The sequence below is a fragment of the Furipterus horrens genome, unplaced genomic scaffold, assembly GCF_987537825.1.
Source record: "Furipterus horrens unplaced genomic scaffold, mFurHor1.1.pri manual_scaffold_16, whole genome shotgun sequence".
Classification (NCBI taxonomy): Eukaryota; Metazoa; Chordata; class Mammalia; order Chiroptera; family Furipteridae; genus Furipterus; species Furipterus horrens.
Window position 1 is genome coordinate 13,337,170 of NW_028327186.1, and position 14,892 is coordinate 13,352,061.

A 14,892-nucleotide genomic window follows, 5' to 3' on the forward strand; every position below is an offset into this window, starting at 1 on the left:
CACTAGCTGAGGCAGGGACCACACGGCGTGTCAGGTTGTGGGAGTTCACAGCCTCACCTGGAAACGCTGGTGGTCCTATCTCTAGGTTGACCGTGACATCAGTGTTTCATGAAGACCCAAGCCCCTCGTGTTCTGTGTGGAAACGGTTTTAAAACCAGGAGATGCTACTCTTATGTCCTCAGAATACAGAGGCCAGCAGTCTACCCATCAGCTAGGTCCAACCAGAGGGATTCCTTTGTTACCGGGGATTATGAAGAGCAAAGACCTAAAGGCCACCTCTCAGCTTCCCGTCTCACGGCTGTGCTCCGCGTCTAAGTTGCATTGAGACTGAGTCAGCCACCCCTCTGAGAGTCCAGCCCCTGGCCCTGCTCACCTGGCCCCGCTGGGAAGGAACACGCTGCGCCCCAGCCAGTCTGCTCCCCACGTGGCCTTTAGGCACCATGGCCAGTAGTACAGGAGAAATCAAAAGCTTATTTCTGGAACCCTTCATGCCAAAATACAGTAAAAACCAAGATTTCTCCTCTCCAGCTTCTTGCCATATCCAGCCCAGAATGTTTCCCCACCTTGAGCCATGTTTGCCAGAATCATCAGGAAAACACCAGGGTGACTTGAGTTCACACCGCGCGCTGCCTCCACGGGCAGGCCCTGCCCTGGCTCCAGGCCCCCACGCCTTCGCTGCTTTCTTCTCTGTCCTGCACGCAGCTCTGTATGTCTCCTCTTCTTGCTGGTTTTTCTTCTTTTTCGTCTCGCTTCTGACTCTCCTGTCTCTCCTTTTATTTAACTCAATTTTGCCCTCACTGTTTATCATTCTCTCCCCAGACCCTGCTCCCAGGTGCCCTTGCCCCTCACCCAGGGCACGGCCAGGACAGCCTGCCGGCTCACCGTCCTGGCCGCCGCCTGGTGGTGCGCAGGCTCCAGCGCCTGTTCTCCTCCTGCTTCTCATCAGTATCTGGCCCTTCAATACATGTACCAACGATTACCTTATTGTTGCAGTTACTTTTGCATGTTTTAAAAAAAAAACTTCATGGGATGAATAGCAACCGTTTTATTATGATCACAGATCCTGTGGGCGTAGGATCCAGACGGCTGTCTTGCCGCTGCTGCGTGATGTGGGACGTCAGCTGAGAGGTCCGGGCAGTGGGTGCCGGGATGGAGGGGGGTGGACTCCTGATAGCTGGGGCTGAAACTGTGTGCAGGCTCCTTCCCCCTTGGATTTGCTGCCTAGGGGGACCGAGGACTCCTGGCCAGGGCTTGGCAGATGGCTCCCCTGTGCGACGTGGCTTCTCAGAGCGCCACGGTGTCTGGGTTCTGAGTGGGGATGTCCTGAGAGGAAACTTCCAGAAAACAAGTGGCTTTTTAGGACCTAACCTCAGCAGTCAGGTCGTCCCGTATCACCCGTACTCAGTTGGTTACATCAGTCCTAAGCCTTCCAGATTCAAGGGGAAAAGACAGAGGCCCCACCTCTCAGTGGGAGGACTGTCAATGAGGTTTCTGACCCACTGTGCTCTGTTTAGCAAAACATCCACATAGACATCATGGATGCAGACAGACATCTGACCAAGCAGGTAAAGCTCAGGTAACATTGTCTTGTAAAGCAACGGGTGACTTTAGGAGAAAAGTACTGTTTTTATGATGGATAGGGCCAGAGACACTCATGTTTTAGTTCATCAAAACAACTTATGTGCCCAAAGTGGGATTTTTAGGAACTATGTTTATGAAGGCTAGGAAAAGAGACTTAGGTGCAGCATGGGGCTGACCTCAGAAAAACCTGGGTGACAGCTGTGGGCTGCCTGGGAGGATCAAAGGAACTGGAGAGCAGTGGAGTGAGGTGTGACCAGCCGAAGGGCCAGGCCAGACGGCCTCGCCTCAGTGCCTTGCGAGAGTGCAGAGCCGGTCGAGGGCGGGCCGGGCCCCCAGACCTGCCCCTGAGCTGCCACTACCAAGTCGTATGATCTCAGCCAAATCATCGGACCCCTTATGACTCAGGTTCTCACCTGAGGACAGAGATTAAGACCACCGAACCCACAAGTCTGATGATTAAATGGGATTACGTGAAGGTCTGTGCTAGCCAGCACATAGTAGGGCCTTGAGGAATGTGGACTGAGTCAGCGTGTGAAGACGAAGTGTGGAGTCAGATGTGGAGTCGGGAAGCTCCGTGTTGGGCGCAGGACGCCCGGCGCTCCCCACCTGTCCTTGGAGCTGGGAAGCCGTGTGCCTGGTCTATGGGAGAGCTGGTCATGGAGCAGTAACAGGCTGCTCACGAAATATGTCCCTAGCTGGCTCTGTTTCAGAGTATACTAGTAAGGCTGTCAGAACAGTTTTCTCCTCTCAGAGTGTGATTTCACTCTGAATGCACATTGGCACCGATGGCCCTGAGATCCCAGATAGTGTATATTGCGTCATCGGGCACTTCTTAGAGTCGAAGGTGGTCTCAAGAAACAAATCAATGTACTGACCAGGCAATTAATTCTGGCTAAAAAGGAAATATAGGTTCCTTGAAAAATTGGTTTCATTTTTATATTCCAACTTCCATGCCCTTTGACCTGCTCTTATCAGTGAAGGTTAAACAGAAGGCACTGGGTCACAGCATGCTGGACGCCACTAATTAAATAAGGGCTACGCTGAGAAGGTGTCACTATTTGATTTAAAGGAGCAAAGGCCTGAAGTCTCTCTGGGGCCTGAAAACATTTTGTCTCAGGGCAATGAAACTGGAACAGAAAATGCTCTTAAATTTAGCAGTGATTTTGTTTCAACAATACTCCCTAAAAAGACTGTTTCTCCCACTGTTAGGCCAAGTGCATTCATTGAAGCCTCCATGCTGCCACATGTCTGACCTGCTTCAGGCCGGCCAAGAGCTCAAATCAAGAGATGAGTTAGGACACTGCCCTCCCGCAGCCGCAGTGGGGCTTCCCTCCCGTGTGGGCCCCGAGCGCCTCTGCGGCTCGCTCTCCCCTTTGCCCTCCTGTCGCTCGGTCTGTTTGACATGTTTATTAAATAGAAGCTCTTGGCTGCGCAGACAGACCCAGGCTCTCCTCCTGCGTGCCCACCACCCACAGCCCTGTGCCTGTCTGCACAAAGGACCCGGGCGGGGGGGGGGGGGGGCGCTTCATGGTTGGTTTGGGGGGGGCGGGGGATGGTTATTGGGTTTTTTACATTCCTTTGGGGACCTTGGGTTTATAGAGCTGTTTATTTGAATAATAATTATTTGTTTCTATTCTGTTTGAACATAAGTAAATAATTAGAATTATATTTGTAACCCTGTGTACAAGAAAATACTTTGTCCTTCAGGCAAAAAAAAAGAAAAAAAGCATTGGAAATTAGCTACATGGTAGATTTACAGGTGAATTTTAGTATTTTGAGATTTTTTTCAATTTTTTTCACGGTGAAACTATTTGTACAATGAGAAAAAATAACTGATGAAAAAGGGTAAAAGTTATCATGCATTGGGTGCCTTGATCTATGTTGCACAGGCATTTGGTCTGCTGTGCTCTTCTGTCCCTTTGCAGGTTAAATGTCGCATTTATTGCGATCCTTTGCTAGCCCCGGTGTCCCCGCGCGGAACTGGGGAGCCTCGTGTGCTCTTCGGCACTGGGGCAGGGCCGGCACCGCCTGCCCCGCCTGCTGTTCAGCAGCCCCGGCTCCCCTGGGCGGGGGTTCTAACGGCCCCTTGTCTTTGCCAGTCTGTTGTAGGGGCCGAGGGCTTGTCCCTCGCGTTCCGGCACATCGCCAGCTCCCTCCTGGGCCACTGCAGCCAAGTCGCCTGCGAAAGCCTCCTTCACGAGGTCATCGTGTGTGTGGGCTACTTCACCGTCAATCACCCGGATAACCAGGTAAGAGGCCCCGGGAGGTCCTGAGGCTGCCCCCCCAGCGCTGAGGGTGTGAGGGGCGCGGATGAGGAAAGGCAGGCCGGCCTGCTGGAGCCCGTCTGTCCTGCGTGAGGCCCTTTCACAGGCTCCAGGGAAGGCTGGACGCGTCTGACTTCTTCTCTCCAGAGAGATTTGATTAGCACTAGATTTAACAGTGGGCCCCCCCTCTTAGAGGTATGAAAATAAAATATTTTTTATAAAATAGTCTTAAGCCACACAGAAGCATCTGCTCCCTTACCACACGGACTCTGATGCTCTCTCCATGTCCTTTTCTGTTTGGATGAGGTAGAGTGCGTCTTCCTACTCGGGTCGCTCTGCGGGAAGTGCCAGAGTCAGATGCTCTACAGCAGCCCCTGGCCTTGGCCTCTGCCTGGGCGGGTAGGGGCTGCCAGGTGGCCTTGGACGGGAGCCTGGGAAGGCAGGACTGGGGGCTCTCCCCCTTGAGTCACCAGAGAGAGAGGTTTGCTTTTAAGTCTTGATTATTTGGTTTTTGAGCAAGATTTCTTTTGTAAATGGGGTTCTGCTGCTTCAAGAAGTTGGGAGATCTGTGTTACAGATTTTGTGGAGAGAAATAATAAAACACCATATTTCACTTTATTTTTAAAACCAGAGTTATGGCATACCTGACACATCGCATAGTAATTCCTGACAACCTCATTTATCTCTCGTTACTATCTTATAACGGGAGGTCGCCCCTTCTGTCCCCCTCCATGAATATTTTTGCAGAGGTGAGGGATACTGTACGTACACGTGCGCCCTGCTCATACACGTAACTTACGTCAGCATCCTTCTTTGTGAACGTCGTTTCGGCGTTCGTGTGGCTTTATCTTATATGGACAGCCCATGGTGGACCTGACAGTTCCCGTTTTAGGTTGTGTACCCCATTAGCATGACACCGACTGTGCTTGTAAAGAGGTGCGTGATTTGTGTGATAATATTTGACTGTGTACAGTCTACAGCAAAAAATTCAGTTCTGTCGACCTTAAAAATAAAACTGCTGTTTTACCAGCAAACTTTTATTTGGGATTAGCAGAGGACTGCAATTCTGGACAAGCATGCTGTAGCCAAAAAATTCAGGTCAGTCCAACAAGCAAAGGAGAGGAACCTTCATGGAGAAAAGGGAGGAGGCTGGCAGGGGTGCTGGAAAGAAAAGTCTGTGGAAGGGGAGCAAGAGCTCAGGGTGGTGAGGTTTCTCCTTGTCCGAGTTGCAAGCTTTCCACGGGCTGGTGTGTTGCTGGGCGAGGAGAAAGCCTCCCTCCCTCTCGCTGGGTGGGACAGACACTTCTTGCCAGAAATGCAAGGTCTTTGCTTGACATGGGGTGGCGGTGGGTGAGAGCTCCCCCTTCAGGCCTCACCTGGCTCCGTTGAACGTGAGGATTGTTCCGTGCAGCTTAGTTTAGGGAAAGAGAGTTTCAAACTCAAACTCGGCTTAGACCACCTCTGTTGTGATGAACCACTGAGCTCCGAATTGTGTGGGATTTCAGAGACTCTTTCTGCTCCTGCTGGGCCACAGATTAACCCTCTCCTGTCACTAAAGCGCTCGCTCTGGGTGTCTCTGGCTCCCCCAAGAGAATGGGAAGTGGGCCTGGGGGGACGGCGGTCTGCAGAGGGCATGTGGGAACTAGGAAACACAGGTTAAGTAACCAACACGAGGGGACAGAGACATTATGGCTGGCCAGGTGGAGTTTGGAGGCAATTGTTGAGAGGTGAGCTCAATGTGAGGAAGAAATCAGAAAGGTGAAAAAAGCCAGACATTCTGTTTCAACCCCTGGCCCCGCAGAAGGCTTGAGTTCTCCCCTGGGCGTCCGCTTCTGGTTTATGGTCAGAGGAAGGCAGTGCCGCGCGGAGGCAGCTGCTGAGCTGTACGGGCTCCGAGCACAGAGCAGGGTGACAATAGAGGGGAAGTCAGAGGCTGATGTAAGTGGGAGCAATTGCCAAATACACCTTTTGGAGATGCTGTTTCTAAGTGTAATTCCTGATATTTGCAGAATTCTTTACAATATTATCCCCTCTGTTGTCTCTTGGACCCCAGTAGCCCTTCAGGGAGGCTATAAGCCCAGGAATTACCCTGCCTCACGGACAGGTGAGGCATTGGGATTCAGAGAGGTGAAGCCAGCCCTGCGGTGACACACGAACCGCTGAGACCAGGACTGGAACCCAGGTCCTGCGAAGCCCAACCCGCGTACGTTTCGTTTCACTGCACATGGCAAGGCAGTCAGAGGTATCACAGGCCCCATCGGCTGGTGCCCTGGCGCATATCTTGGCGGGGAGTGGGGGGTCTGGAAGGTGAAGCCCTTTCGCCCGGACGGCACACTGAGCGGCTGCTGTTGTGCAGCTCTGGGACACATCTGTGCGCCCGGGCCAGGAGGCGTGGAGGTCCTGGGAAGGAGTGGGTGCGTGAGTTCTGTGAGCACCAGCTGGCCCACAGCATGGGAAGCAGGAGGCCCAGCCTCTGACCCTGGCTCTGCCTCTGGCTGGGTGATGTCAGGGAAGCCAATTTCCCACTGGGGCTTGAGCACCACGACTGGGCTGAGAGGCACATTGGCTCTGGCGGTGGGCCGTGGTGACGCGACGTTGTAAGTGTGCTTAGTGCCACTGAAATGTAGGGTTAAATATGGTTAGCGTGGTAAGTTCCATGTTGTATTTACTGTGATAAAAAAAAAAGTTTTCAAAAAGTCGGTACCAGATGATCTCCCCTGTGAGCTCAGTGATATTTCAAAGGCTGAGATTGGAACCACAGCAAGGCCAACGTTCTAATCTCGGGGCTTCGAGCATCTCGGGGATTTTCAGGTCCTCCTGTGCTGCTCCAGCTTCTGTCACTGCAGTTGGCTCCATGAGCCACCTGCGCACTCCGTGGCCTCTGATCCTTAAAGCCAAATACACCTCTGTTAACAGAGGGCTGAGCACAGACTTACAGGTGAGCTATCAAGCGCCCGGCTCCGGGGTGCCAGCTGGAGCCGCGGCTGTTCCGCCTGTGCAGAGGCCTGGCTCCGGGCCGCTCAGCCGCGTTAAGGAGCAGGAGGGGGAGCAGCCTCGCACCTCCTGAGATGATAACACTCTTGTCCCGGGAGAACTGGGAGGTTTTCTGTAACTAAAAAGGTGATTGTTTTCATTCTGAAATCTTGTTTTATTAAATTCCCTTTATACTCCCCCCAACCCAGTAATTTGCCAAGTGCGTGTTTGCGGAGGGGACGCAGTGAGTGCGGCTGTGAGCTCTGACACAGCACGCAGCCTTCACCCCTGCAGACCGGTCCCTCCATTGCAGACAGAGACGCAGGCTCGGAAGGGAAAAGGAACCGTCAGGCAGGACTGGCAGGGCCCCACCTCCCCTCTGTTCTTAAGCCAGTGAATTTATGTAGCTGCTTTCTCTAAATCTAGTGTTTCAGAGGCGACATTACAGTGCTCAGTTCATGCAGTGTTTCTTCTGTGTTATTAGTCGGAAGTCCCTTGGATTTGCGGGCCTGTCTCTGCAGGAGAGCCCTCATTTCCTGTGGGGAAGCCGCCCGGGCCTCTGTGAGACGCAGACGGGGCGTCCTGAGCTCCACTGCAGCCGCGCTGTGTTTGCGTGCCGTGCAGAAAGGCGCCCCATTCAGTCCGTTTACTGGACAGACCTAGCCCTCTGACACCAAGGCGACTTCCACAGACAGACCTGGAGGGGAGAGGTAACACCCCTCCGGGGGGAGCCGGTCACCTCTTCCCAGCAGGGTTGCTGTTTCTAATGAAAATGTTGTGTTATATCAAAGGCGTGTGTTTTATGGCACTTTCAGGGTTCTTTCTAAGTTTCTTCCCATTTAATTATTATGATGAGCGTAATTAGTATATGCTATGGGCCCTTCACTTTATTTACATTTGATATTGGATAATTAAATGTGGCCTGATAATTAAATTAGCTCCGGTGACAAATGATAGGCTCGCCTGCATATGGCTGCATGGGGAATAAGCACCTCTGCATATTCATCTAGGGAGTGACTTTTTCATTAGCCAAGTCCCCATCGATGGCAGCTGTGGGAGCCCAGATCTCTCAGAAGAGTGACAGGAAGGATCCCGTTGGCCCGCCGTCCCCATCAGCCTCTCCGTGGGGAGGCCTGGGCCGGTCGTGGGACCATCTGCTCTGCACGGACCAGAGGCCCCGCAGGCCTGAGAGACCAGACCCACACTTGAGCTGGACAGTCGGGCTCCGGAAACAGGGTCTGAGCGGTGTGACGGGCATTTCCCAGGTCTTTTGTAATTTGGCGATTAGTAAGAAAACCCAAACATTAATTGACCAAACATCCCTAAACTCTGTGTGTTGTCCCCACCGTGGCTGGTTCCCTGCAGCAGGTACAGGGCTGCTCCCCGGGGTGCACACTGGTGCTCAGGGGAGCAGAGCTGTTTCCACAGGGCACAGCATCCCGATTCCAGCATGGAGGACACCAGAGGCAGCCTGGTTCCTGCTCAGACATTCTTCCTTTATTCTCTGCCTTCTCCAAGACAGAGGGTCCTTGGTCACGCCCCCTGGGTAACGCGCACCCCCACCCTCATCCCCCGTGAGTGGCAGGCACTGTGAATGGTCAGAATGGGGCCTGCCAGCGTCCAGGGGCCCTCGCGTGTGGCCTCTGTCTGCAGCTGTCACCCTGGCATTCGGTTTTCTGTGTTTTCTCTGTGTGACAAGCACAGTATCTTTGGTAAAATAAATACGTATCATGTCTGAGGAAGAGCCCAAGAATTTCAGCAATACAGCCATGTTGGAGTTACTGTCAATATTACAGCGCCAACGAAAAATATGGAATTTTTTCCCCAAAAAATAGAACAATAAATTTCCTAATTAAAAAATAACTTCTGCTTACACATTTATTTTCAGACTTTCAGTGAGTGACCTGGCTGGTCTTAGAATGGAGACATTTGCCAGTTTGCAATTTTGGCCAGTTGTGTGGTAAAAGTCACCATCTCGCAGAATCCAAGTTAGACACTTTCTACTCCCCTCATCTCCTTGGTGAATTTTCCACCTCAAGGGTAGTTTGAAGCACCACAGGCTCACGTCAGGTGTCGCTTCCGCTGCACAAAAGCAGCTGGCAGACAGCTGTAACAGCATAATCAATAAAATATATTTTTAAGGAAAAAGAAAAAGCAGCTGGGAGGTGATCAGGAGCCATGCCCCTGGGACCAGCACCTGCCAGGGTGCCGTGGTGCCTGACTGACAAAGGGACGTTCTCCTGACTCCAACTCACCGTGTTCCCACAAGCCCTCCTGCGAGGGGACCCACAGCAGCAGCTGAGAGGTCCCTGGCTGGATTTATATCCAAGTCCATCTGCGGCCAAGGATCTGAACTTGATCTTGGATGGGACTACACGTCAGATGCCACAGAGGGCAAGAGCATGGGCTCTGAGGTCAGCGGCCTCGGAAAGCCCTCTGCCCTGTCCCGGAACTATGACCTTTGGTCGGGTTACTGAACACGAAGCCGCAGCACCCTCCCCTGTGAGAAGGGGTCATGTTGCCACAGCCCCTTAGGCGCTTGTGTGGGGCAGGACAGGGCCTGGCTTGCAAGGCTGCTGCCCCTTCCCCTCACCCTGACGTCCCAGCTCCATGGCACCAGAGAGCACGCCTGAGTCAGAGCGGGGAGACGCGCACACCGTCCAGGACAGCGCCTCCATCCCTCAGCGGGAGAGCAGTGTCCCGCGCGCCGCAATAGCCTGGCAGATGCTTGCTGAGTGACTGGTCGGGAGTTAAGATTCTCCATCGCTTCTTAGGCAAAGTACTGCAGAAAAGGTTAAAATGGCCCCGGAGTTGGGAAGATCCAGCACTCGTTTCATGGACCAGACCTCCTGAACTGACCTGGAGCTAAAAATGGCAGAGCCGTTGGTCTGGCACTGTCTTTTTCTTTGAATCTATTCTAAAAGAAACTTGTTAGTTTTGTTTCTGCTGGAGCCAGTAGTTCAGTTCCAAGAACCAAAGGAAACTTCTGTTTAGTGTTCGGCAAACCCTGTTTTAAGAACATGGTGCCCGGGAGAGCACAGGTCACGTCCCGCCCCCGTCAAGGGGAGCGGGTGATAAACGGGCCGGCTGTCCTGAGTGTCAGTCCCTTTCCCAGGAGGAACGTAGAGACAAGAAGGGCTGTTGTGAAGATGGAGCGCTTCTTCATTACTGACTCTGGGTTGTGAGCGTGGGCACCTTCGGTATCTTCACTCACCAAGTTGGTGGCATTGTCACAGCAGATCTACTCTGACTTCTTATGGCTGGGATTTAAAAAAGAAAAACAGCTTCGGGCAGGTATGTCCCACTCTAAGAAAGCACAGTGTGGGAGAGTCTATACTTAAAGATCTCAAATCACCATATTATTCATTTATAGCGAGTTTCCTGAGGGCATTCTAAAGGATTTTTCTGAAATCCCCTTGGGAACCTTGGTTCTCGCAGCGGGTGCTGCGTGCCCCATCGGGGCAGCTGTCAGGGCGGCCGGCGGCCGGTCTCTGCGCTCGGGCACCGGCAGTGCTGTTGTGGCTGCATGAGAGGGGGGAGCAAAGGTTCTGTCCTGCTGTCCCACTAACGACTGCCATCAGGCAGGGCACTTTCCTGCCAGGTGCCACCTTGTACCTGTAAAATGTGATAATGCTGATAATACCTCGTGGTGCACATCCTCTGGGCCAGAACAGATGCTGCTTCTACGATGTTACTGAAATCATCCTTGTCTACCTCCAGTCTCCTGGCTCACAGTGGGAAAAGGTGTGTAGTGTCCACCCTCCAGCTCTGACACTGGCCGTCACCCCACAGAGGCATCTCTGCCATCAGTGTTCCCCAGCTGCGGAGACTCTGGAGAGAGCTCTGTGTGTCTGCTGCCTGCAGGGGTCCTCTATGGACCCAAAGATGTGAAGCACCAGGGCTCCTCCTGTCGGGATCCCTGGGCTGCCACTCAGCCTGCTGCTCTGGCCCAGCTGCCAACTCCCCGTCCTGGGGTCATGGCTCACTGAGCAGGACACACTGCCTGGTGATCACCAGATGCTTGTCAAGAAGGCAGTGCGGGCAGGGCGAGGTCTCCCCTCAGCACCATGGCCTGCAAAGTGGGAAGAAGGCAGACCTCACACCCAAGTAATTCTGTCTGGATGGGCCGATGCTAAACTGAAAACACACCACAGGGACAGAGGTGCTCTGAGATGGTGTTAGGAAAAGTCCCTGGGAAATGCCTGACATGAATCACTCAGAACATTTAATGGACCTTAATTGAAACCTTGTCCTACTGTACTCAGAGCAGAGAGATGAAAGCCGGAGAAATCGGAGAGACCATTTATTTCACTTGAAAAAACACTAAACTGATCTACAAAGAGACTGGACTACTATTATATTTTTAATATTAAATAAAATAGTCATAGACTAGTGCTGGGGATCCCGTAAGTCCTCCGTGGAATGCACCCACACTCCCTTCTGCTGTTGGGAGGGGACTGGAGGGTCCCTACATCTTGGCAATGCAGGTGTTCGCCCCGCAGCTCCCGCCACCCAGGGGCTCCACGGAAGGAAGGTCGGGCACCAGTTGTCCTCACCGGAAAGGTCCAAAGCCCAACTGAATGTCTGCGAGCTGAGATGTTATTAATGGCGTCGCATTCTTCCACCTACCACTCCCCTGCCCTGCACACATTTTGTTAGGTCTGTAATGGTCACAATCCTTCAAGTATCTGTCTCTTGTGTGCGCGTGTGTGTGCACGTGCGATGATAAGTTTTCTTAAAGGACATGGGTTAGCTGCTAGTGAAGAATTTGAAGGTGACATGTTTTGTGTTATGACTTTTTTCATTCTTAAGAAAAAGGTATTCTAAGCTTTTCTTTTTACCATATTTAAATGTAACATCTATACAGGTATAGGTAAGCATAAGGTGCTCATGCCTAATGGCACGGGGTTACATTGTTCTTGACACGCTATGTAGGGCTCTCTGTGACCACCCTCCCCTGCTGCCCCGCCCTGTGCTGGGCAGGACACGCATAGTGCAGCTAAACAGAAAACCCGGAAGGAGGTGTCCCTCAGCTGTGTGGGGACGTGGTGAGTCTGCGCTCCGCAGGCTTTCTCAGATGTAAGTTACGATGGCGAGAGTACTTTGGGGTTTAGTCCTGACAACTTATAGAACCTGATCTTTAGGGTTAGGCAAGTGTTTGAGATAACCCAGCCCAGCCTCCCCGCGCCGCATCGTGTGCTTGCAGGAAATTCAGAACATGCCTCAGTGCCAAAGGTGACTCTTCTCATGGAGCAGAAAGCTGGACGTCACTCATTGTGGGGGACATGAGTTTTGTGTCCATGTGAACATTCACCACTCATCCTCTCATTCGTCCCTTTCACAAAACACCCACCCGCATCAAACCATGTGCTGGGAGGTGAAGAAATGAATATCACCCACCACCTGGGTGTGGGCTGTCCGCGTGAAACTCACCTGTTGCTCGGTGTGGGGCTGCGGCGGTCCAGGCGCTATCCTAGACGCCAGGACGTGGGGGAAACGGGTCCCAGGACTGGAGCTGTTCGTTCTGCCTGGCGCCTGGGAGGTGGAGCTAAGGGAAGAAGCAGGCCGGGCCCCAGTCGAGATGGCCAAGAACTTGGGGACTTACCCTCTGGTCAGTGAGGAGCCCCAGCACCTTGCTGGCCAGAGGCCATGTCTCAGGGTCCACCACACTGTGTGGAGGATGAGAGGTGGGCCTCAGGCCATCAGAGCAAGACCCAGGGCTGTGAGCAGGGCCCTGGCTCTGAAGCAGGAGTCTCCTTGCAGGAGCAAAAGGGTTGGAAGATGGTCCTGCTTAGAAGCCTCCTTTGCGTCCCTGTGCTGGCCCCCAGCTCACAGCCTGTTTCCCAGAAGAGGCAGAGAACAGCAGTCCGGCTTTCTCACCCAGTTTTCCTGGAGGGACACGTGGGACAGCCACTCACCCCTTGTTTCTCTAGGATGCCCTGGTCTCCAGAGCCTGTGAAAGGCCAGGCCTCAGCGTCTGGCTGCAGCCTCTGGCCCTGGCCCTGGCTGCACCCCATCCCTCCGTGAGGCTCTGCTCCTGCTACAGGAGGAGGCTGCCTCCTGCACAGCCCTCCACAGTCCCTGCACCGGACTCTGCCTGGAAGAGCAGAGGGAATTGTCTGCCGTGCCAGCCAAGGGAATCTTTATGCTTCTCTGCTCGGAATTGGGTTGTATACGTGTGCAGATTTTCTGGGTTGTTCTCCTGTGGTGTATACGTGAAGCCATTTCTGCATGGCCTCCAGGCCCGGGCCTGGGTATCAGGTGTGATGAGACCTGTCAGCAGCGATGTGCGGCGGCTGGCCACCTGGCCGCTGCCGCCACGCCGGAGCTGTGCAGCAGGACCTGTTCTGAGGGAGGAATGCAGCAACTACTTTGTTTCCACCCTGCTACAAAAATATGCTTTGTTCCAGTGATTTACGGACTATCTCGGCTGTCTGTTTTAATGAATTTAGATGTCTAGACACCTATTTTTGTCCCTCTGCTGAGGACATCTTGTCTCTGACAAGAAAAGAGAAAAAACAAAACAAGAATTCTTAGGCACAAGATGTTGCCTTGGTGAGGCTGAACTCTGCACACATTCTGTGTGCTTCTCAGGTGCGACAGGCCGGGTCCCGGGGCTTCCCGGGGGAAGCTGTGGCCCCGTGCTGCCCCCGCTCTCCGGCCTGTGGTGCCAAGAGACTGGGATTCGAGAGGGTGCTGGCGAGGTGCTGGCACCTCAGGCCCTGGGATGGTAGGTTTGGGAGCCTACGCCTCACCCAGTTCTTCCCCAGACAGTGAGCACCGGTTATTTGTCAGCAGCTGTGCTGGACGTGACGCCAGACACTAGGGGCACAGCAGCGAGTTAGGGGGGCGTAGCCCTGGCCCCACGGAGCTGACGGCCTGGAGACTGGAAAATCGGGGATTCACTTTTATGGGATTTGCTCCCGAAACGTGAACTGGTAGACAGCCGGAGGTTGCAGGGGTTCCCTGTGAGGAACCGACATGGGTTTTGGTGGGGGACTGGGTCCCCTGTGAGGGCAGGGGCGGCTCTGACTTGTCACCACCCCGCCCCAGGTGCCTCACACCACACTTGGAGGTTCCGTAAACGTGATGAATGGACGACTTGTCTGCTCCTGGCTCCTGGCTGCCCTCCAGGCCGTCCCCGTTGGAGGAAAGGCTCCTTCTGGGTGAGGAGAGTTGCGGCTTCCGACTGCGTAACGTGATAGGATCTGCGCAGGCCTCCCCGTGGGTCCCAGGAAGTGAGGGCAGCTTGTCCTTTTCAGGCTGCATTTCCAGCCCTGACCCACGACCACTCAGCACCTTACCTCCAGTTCGCCTTTCTTCTTTCAGTTTAACTGCTGGGAAAAAGTACTCAGGCCATACCAAGGATTTGCACTGAAAGTATATGTGATAACGTTTGTTTCAAAACCCTGGGACCGGATTTGCAGACCCTGAAAACCCGGCAGGCAGCTGGCCGCGAGACCATCACAGGACGGTGCTCAGTCCAGAGTCACGCGTCCGGCCCCACTGTTCCCCTCGCTCGAGTTCTTACATCTGATCATTCGAGACAAGCCCTTGGCATAGCCCAGCACATAGCCAAGAACTGGATATTTGATACCTAGCCAAGCAGGACATAGGTTTTTGAAGAAAGGCCTTTTGTGTTGGTTTAATCTGTGTGTGTCGGTTGGTTGCGTCTGTTCGGAGTGGCGGTGTGTCATCCTCATCTTCGTCTGGACTAGCGAGGTTGTGTGAGACACTGGCTGGCGGCAGGCGTGGCAGCGGAGCCCTTCTGCCCAGGGAGGGGCACCTCATGTGTCGCATGGGCTTGGGTGGGCCTGAGGGAGAGCGGAGGCCAGCACTCAGAGTCCCATGACTGCCTGGGGGTTTGGGACAAGTCCTTTGAACTCTGAGTGTTGGATTTCTGTCTTACAAAACAGAATGGTCATCCGTGTCTGACCCCCTCTGAGAGTGTTTAGAGACTGAGCAAACGTAGGTAGAGGGTCCTTGCAGACAGATTGTGGGTACCCAGGACCCTGCAGACCCCAAATCCAGCTTCCTTCTGTGGTAGGAGACAGCTTCCCACAACATTTGTTCT

At 53.4% G+C, this 14,892-nt stretch overlaps 1 protein-coding gene across 3 annotated transcripts in view; it reads left to right on the forward strand.

Annotated features, from left to right (window-relative positions):
• SCAPER (S-phase cyclin A associated protein in the ER) overlaps positions 1–14,892 on the forward strand; it is a 115,382-nt gene that overhangs the window by 92,430 nt on the left and 8,060 nt on the right. For all 3 annotated transcript variants that reach the window (XM_090263625.1, XM_090263626.1, XM_090263624.1), the window contains one exon: positions 3,681–3,830. In XM_090263625.1, coding sequence (XP_090119751.1) covers positions 3,681–3,830 — 150 coding nt within the window. The remainder of the gene's footprint in view (positions 1–3,680; positions 3,831–14,892) is intronic.